Below are 7,318 nucleotides of genomic sequence, written 5' to 3'. Positions count from 1 at the left end.
TGGCCTAATTTGGACCTATTGTGGACCAGATGTGGCCTTGATTTGGCTCGGACCTGGAGATTCCAGAGGTGACCCATCTTATTCTGTCCTTTCAGTACCACATCTGCAAGCTGACCAGCATGTCAGCGGATCAGAACAACGCCTCAGACGAGGCGGAGGTGGACGAGGTGGAGGCAGCCCTGTCCAACCTGGAGATGACCCTGGAGGGGGGGACCGCTGACAGCCTACTGGTATGGACACACACAAACACACTCACACACACACACACACACACACACACACACACACACACACACACACACACACACACACACACACACACACACACACACACACACTCACTCACTCACTCACTCACTCACTCACTCACTCACTCACTCACTCACTCACTCACTCACTCACTCACTCACTCACTCACTCACTCACTCACTCACTCACTCACTCACTCACTCACTCACTCACTCACACTCACTCACTCACACACACACACACACACACACACACACACACACACAGTCATACACAAACACTCTCTCTCTCACACACACACACACACACACACACACACACACACACACAAACACACAAACACACACACTCAGTCATACACGAACACACAGTCATACACACACACACACACCTAATTGCAGCTTCTCAAGAAACAGTTTCCATTCTGTTTTTCCACATTTAGTTAAGGGTGGTTTAAGGCAGCCTTTTCTGATTCTGATACTGGTGATCGCTAATCTCACTTTGCCTTCCAGGAGGACATCACGGACATCCCCAAATTAGAAGATTCCCTAAAGCTCTTCAGGTGAGAGAACTACCTTTAACTTACAACAATCGAGACACGTGAATCCCCCGATAATTCACTCTGTTAATTTATAGCGCCATTCGACCGCTTTTAAAGCTGTATTCAGTAAACTCGTTGCTTGGCTCTATGGTGGTCATGTGGTGTGCTTTCCCGAAAGTGTTTTTTTCTCAGACGATCTGTCTCTGTCTCCTACATGACAGACCCAAGCGTTTGACTCTGAAGCCTTATAAGGAGTACTGGTTCGTCTTTAAGGACACCACCATCTCCTACTACAAGAACAAGGAGTCGGCCAATGGGGAGCCCATGGAACAGCTACACCTCAGGGGTGAGGATGACCTTCAGATGACCTTCAGATGACCTTCAGATGACCTTCAGAAACTCAGGGGCACTGTTAACGCGACACTTATCACTTATCAATGCCAACATCAGCTTCAGTCCGCTTGTAAACACATGCTATAAATATGCATCCAGTACACAACATCATATTAGTAATAATAAAAATAATACAATATGTATCACCTTACTAACATTCCAGCTCCTTGACTGAAAGGCTGTTATCCTTGTCACTCACAATAACAATATTATTCTTACCTTTAATAATCATTAATAAACACTCCTGAGTAACTGTCTATTTACTCTTGAATATAACAGAATCTAGCAGAACCAAATAGTAGTTGTTCAATGATGATTAATGCAATAGAACTTAACGGGAGGTGGAATTGGGTTAGTTCTTGTGTTTGGCCCGCGTGCTCTTCAGTCTGTCCTCATGACTGTCTGCTAGTCTGTCCTCATTTCTTTGGCTAGTCTGTCCTCATTTCTTTGGCTAGTCTGTCCTCATGTCTGTGTGCTAGTCTGTCCTCATGTCTGTGTGCTAGTCTGTCCTCATGTCTGTCTGCTAGTCTGTCCTTATTACTGTGTGCTAGTCTGTCTTCATTACTGTGTGCTAGTCTGTCTTCATTACTGTCTGCTAGTCTGTCCTCATTTCTTTGGCTAGTCTGTCCTCATTTCTTTGGCTAGTCTGTCCTCATGTCTGTGTGCTAGTCTGTCCTTATTACTGTGTGCTAGTCTGTCCTCATGTCTGTGTGCTAGTCTGTCCTTATTACTGTGTGCTAGTCTGTCCTCATGTCTGTGTGCTAGTCTGTCCTTATTACTGTCTGCTAGTCTGTCCTCATGACTGTGTGCTGCCCTCTGCCAGGCTGTGAGGTGGTGCCAGATGTGAATGTGACAGACAAGAAGTTTGGCATCAAGCTGCTGATCCCAGTGGCAGATGGCATGAACGAGGTCTACATCCGCTGTGAAACTGTGAGTCCCTCACTCTCTCTCGCTGAACATCTTTCTCTTTCTTTGTATATATCTCTCTCTCCTCTCTGTACATCTTTCTCTCTCCTCTCTATATCTCTCTCTCTCTCTCTCCTCTCTGTACATCTTTCTCTCTCCTCTCTATATCTCTCTCTCTCTCACTCCTCTCTGTTCATCGACCTCTCTCACCCCACTGTTCATCTCTCTCTCCTCTCTGTTCTTCTCTCTCTCTCCTCTCTGTTCATCTCTTTCTCTCTTCTCTCTCTATATATACTGTGAAGATGTGAGTCTGTCTCTCTGGTCATTTTGGCCTTCGTGAGGTAGAGGTAAAAAAGGAACTCTGATCTTTCACCTTAACTTCTGTCCATTATTGTCAGCCATGTTTTGCCCTGAATGGAAACTGTTGAAATGGGGAAAACCTAGGGTAAGGCTCTTAAATGATATTGATGAAATGGGAAATATATATAGTAAGGTTCCGAAATGAAATTGTGGCTTTAAAGTAAATTGTGAAGTCCGCTGACTGTGTTTCAGTAAAGAAGGCCGATATCCAACAAAATTCAACGCTACATCTGGGGGGGTTTTAGGAACTGGGCTCTGTAAAGTGCCTTGAGACAATTGTATTGTTTTGTTGCAATTTAAATACAATTTAATTGGATTGAATCTGTTTGGTATTCGCTCATCCTGCTCATTTACATTTGCATTTAGTCATTTAGCAGACGCTTTTGTCCAAAGCGACGTACAAGGGAGAGGACAGTCAGGCTAAGATCAATAAAACATGGTGTAACAATAAATACTGCTTTTTTTTTCTTCAAGAAATCAAGAAATCAATCACGCACATTCATTCATGCACGTTAAGCATATTTATTATACGGCTCTTCAGAACGTTCCAAAAAGTACCGTTGATTTGAATGGGCCATCCCTACGTCATACCCATACATTAATTCCTGCTAGCAGACCTCTGCCAAAGATAATCACCGCTGTCATTGGCAACGGGTTTTGTACTTCTAATTCACATCTTTCATATCATTCCGCCAGAAGTCCAGTCATTTTAACGCAACAGTAGAGAGTAATTTGAAGTCAGCAAGTAATGTTGCTATGCAACACCTGAAACTTCAAAGTTCTATTTGCTTGAAGAACTATTTATTTCTAAACGGGACACATGAAACGGCACCTAAATCATTAAAAAGAGGTATGTTGGAGGAATGTCTTCTATCGTTTTTGGCAAGTACCCGTATAATAAGCGGGATAATGTATTGTCCGTCGGTCATTCTACAAAAATAATTCCCTTCGGTACGAAACAACACCCTCCGCTGCGCGTCGGGGTGTTGTTCGCCCCGTCGGGAATTATTTTTGTAGAATGACCTCCGGACAATACATTATCCCTTACGTCTTCCCTCGTTGTAGGAGACGCAATATGCCAAGTGGAAGGCTGCCTGCATCCTGGCGTCTAAGGGGAAGACGATGGCGTACAGCTCCTACCGCACGGAGGTGAAGAACATCCAGTCTTTCCTGCAGATGAAGAGTCTGGCGCCTCCTTCTGGCCAGACCTCGCCAAACCCGGACTCCATGGAGATGAACGCAGAGAGCTTTGTGTCGCCGCGCTACGTCAAGAAGTACAAATCCAAACAGGTAAGGAGCAGAGCTGTAGAGCAGAGGATTGGAAAGGAAGAGAGAGGGAGAGAGAGAGAGAGTGAGAGAGAGAGAGGGAGAGGGAGAGAGAGAGAGAGGGAGAAAGGAAAAGGGAGAGAGAGAAGGGGAGGGGGGGAGAGAAAAAGGGAGAGAAAGCATGTATCTGATTTAGAGTCAAGGTTCTCTTACTGCTGGTAGAATTTGAATTAGTTGAATCAATTAATTAGAAGGACATGGCATCATGAATCTAGTGACAATCTCAATGGAGACGGGTCTATGGACAGACCACCCATACACCTGTTTCTGTAGAGATTGTCACTAAACACTCAATTAACTTCATTTTTTGTCATCCAAAAACCCAGATTACAACAAATATTCAGCTGTTGCTGTTTTGTGCTCTTATTAATAATAATAATAATAATAATAATAATAATAATAATAAATGTTATTTGTATTGCACTGACCTCAGCTGACCACTAGGATCCTTGAGGCCCACCAGAACGTGTCCAAGATGTCCCTCATGGATGCCAAGATGCGTTTTATCGAAGCCTGGCAGTCACTCCCTGAGTTTGGCATCAAGTACTACGTCGTCAGGTAGCGGCAGGCCGTCATCAGTTCTGCACTGGCAGAGCAGATCAGCACAAATCACTTTCAGTACTGCAGTACATGTGTCACTTTACTTTCGGTGATGCAGTACATTCATAGGGGCTTACTGCGCTGTGAAGCTATTATGACCTTGCTAAAGGCTATAGCCAGATAACAGGGAGTTTTTCCTTGCCCCTGTTGCCATTGTGCATGCACTAAGGGGGTTTAGGCTCTGGGCTCTGTTAAGCGCCTAAAGGCAATTGTACTGTTATGGCGCTATACAAATAAAATTGAATTGAATTGAATTTAATTGAATAACTATTATCTTCTAAACCGAATGCTTACCATAACATGTGATCTCACATCAATGCTCCAGATCAATAGGCACAATGACTAAGCAGAAAATTCTGGCTATAACATGTGATATCACATCATAACACACAGAAAATGTGTTATCCATATAATGTGTTGATGACAGATTCAGGGGGAGTAAAAAAGATGAGCTCCTGGGCATCTCCTACAATCGGCTGATCCGGATCGACATGGCGACGGGCCTGCCCGTGACGACCTGGAGGTTCTCCAACATGAAGCAGTGGAACGTTAACTGGGAGATCAGACAGGTAACGATCATGAAAACATCTCAATATGTTTCTTCTTCTTTTCGTTTCACTGAATCGTGATATTTATATGGAACGTTAACTGGGAGATCCAACAGGTGACGATCACGAAAACACCTGAATATGTTTCTTCTTCTTTTCGTTTCACTGAAGCGTGATATTTATATGGCAGTTTCCCATTTCTTTACACAGTCCTTTGCATTTTTGTTGAAAACTGCAAGGTCTTTTGGGCTGCAGGGGTTGGGTAGTAGAGTGCAGACAAGGCAGTGCTCCATTGTGTGGTCTGCTTCTCCACATTCACAGGTGGTTGGGCCAGTAAATACGTTGAAACATTACTATGGTCACCCATCTGAGTTACGCTGAATTATAATGTCATGCCAGTCTGATGCGAGAGTAAGTCATACATTTTCAGTCTTCTTCTACTGATGGAATACACACTTCAATGATCCAAAAACACACTAATTTTCTCATACTGAACATTTTCTATACACCCTTTGTCTGAAATGCTTTTTTAGAGCTCCTATTTTTAAGCCCCTCCCCCTCCTGATGAGCCCAGTGTGTTCTGATTGGTCAGCTCCGTGGGCAATAACATCGCCATTGGGCTGGAAGGATTGTGTTATGAGATTGCGTCATCATGTAACAGAGGAAAAGGCTGAAATTCCAACTAGGCATCAACTGGCAATTCCAACTAGGCCATTACTGCCTCTGGCATATACTTTAGGCTTTGTTACTTTGTAGACCGTTTACATGCACAAAAAGCTCTATAACACACTCTTTTAAGTTGATTTATTTATTTAGGCCTCGGAAGACACATTGAGGATTAAGATAGTCATTTTCAATGGTGCCGAGGGTACAACAGGAGTTAATACATTGGAAAGATAAAATTAAATAAATATAAAATAAATACAAAAACAAAATAAATATGCATATAAAATAAATACAGTAAAATGCTCTGGTTGGGTCAACAGTTACAATCATTGCAGGAGAAGGCAGGTGTACATATGATAAGACTTGTGAATTCCCTAAATAAATGTAAGTGTAACACTCTTTTCTAGATGCAGAACAAGGTTAATGAAATCATGCTATTCTGTGAGCAGGGTAAAGGAAGATAAAGGAGACCTAGATGTTTAATATGTATGACTTGTACATTTCTATAAACATAAAAACCATCATTACTTCATGATGTATTGTCATGATTGGTTTTAATGGGCGTTTTATCCATAAGGCATGTGCATGAAGATGAGATCATGTCTGTGAAGAACGAGGATTTGTAGTCCTATAATCTTCTTCTCTTCTAAGACTTATTGGATTGTTGACCATTGCACTGTTGTATTGTATTGTTTTGCACTGTTATATTGTTTTGTGTTGTGATGTGTATTTGTGTAATATGTGTAAGCACACTGAGAGCCACTGCACCAAGACAAATTCCTTGTTTGTGCAAACTAACTTGGCCAATAAAAGCTGATTCTGATTCTGATTCTGATTCTCCTGTTACAGGTGGCCATTGACTTTGACCAGAACGTGTCTCTGGCCTTCTCCTGTGTAAGCTGTGACTGCAAGGTTGTTCATGAGTATATTGGCGGCTACATCTTCCTCTCGACCCGCTCGAAGGACCAGAATGAGACACTGGACGAAGATCTCTTCCACAAACTCACAGGCGGGCAGGAGTGATGTGATTGGTGTCTCTCTCACACACTCACACACACTTTCTCTCTCACACACACACACAAACACATTCTCTCTCACACTGGACGAAGATCTCTTCCACAAACTCACAGGCAGGCAGGAGTGATGTGATTCGGGATAGCTTAGAGACCATTTAATTTGACATTACGGTATATTTTGTGTAATATATGTGTAAGCACATTGAGATTCAGTTCACCAGGTCAAATTCCTTGTTTGTTCTAACTTACTTGGTAAATAAAATCTGATTCTGATTCTGATTCTGATTTACACAATTTATGAGTCCAGGATTCCAGTGAAGAGAATTCTAGAACAAGCTACAGCCTACACCGTCTTACACAGTGAGCGGCCCTTATAATTGTCCTTTGAGACAATCATTTTTAGGTCCAGTCGGTTTAATAAGCCCTTCTAAACGTTTTATTACCTGGATATCCTTTAAAATGAACTTACATAGACTTCTTATGGATACTTCAGAGCCATTACTTAACTGCTTCACTCACAGTTAGTCAAGGCTATGCTACAGCTCACTTAGGTGCAGCCAACGCTCATGCTTTTGGCGTGAGACTAGGAAGAATTTGAAACGTCTATGACAGCCGTTCTGAGCTTGTAATGAACTTAAATACTGGACTGGGCCAAGGCAAACCTTTAACCTTTAACCATGTGAACTGTATCCACTGACAACATCATCACAATC

The 7,318-nt window shown here is 42.6% G+C and overlaps 1 protein-coding gene across 1 annotated transcript in view; it reads left to right on the top strand.

The window, feature by feature from the left end:
• fermt1 (FERM domain containing kindlin 1) overlaps positions 1–6,612 on the top strand; it is a gene marked incomplete at both ends in the record, with an annotated part of 18,214 nt that extends 11,602 nt beyond the window's left edge. The window contains 8 exons of the mRNA XM_080853572.1: positions 96–230; positions 762–811; positions 1,012–1,136; positions 2,007–2,113; positions 3,515–3,739; positions 4,209–4,333; positions 4,803–4,944; positions 6,439–6,612. Of these exons, the coding sequence (XP_080709698.1) occupies positions 96–230; positions 762–811; positions 1,012–1,136; positions 2,007–2,113; positions 3,515–3,739; positions 4,209–4,333; positions 4,803–4,944; positions 6,439–6,612 (1,083 nt within the window). The remainder of the gene's footprint in view (positions 1–95; positions 231–761; positions 812–1,011; positions 1,137–2,006; positions 2,114–3,514; positions 3,740–4,208; positions 4,334–4,802; positions 4,945–6,438) is intronic.
• Positions 6,613–7,318: the final 706 nt, after the last annotated feature.

This window comes from Sprattus sprattus (genome assembly GCF_963457725.1).
Source record: "Sprattus sprattus genome assembly, chromosome: 16".
In the NCBI taxonomy this organism is placed as follows: domain Eukaryota; kingdom Metazoa; phylum Chordata; class Actinopteri; order Clupeiformes; family Clupeidae; genus Sprattus; species Sprattus sprattus.
The sequence above is the reverse complement of the archived record's forward strand: the minus strand, read 5'-3'. Positions and strand labels throughout refer to the sequence as shown.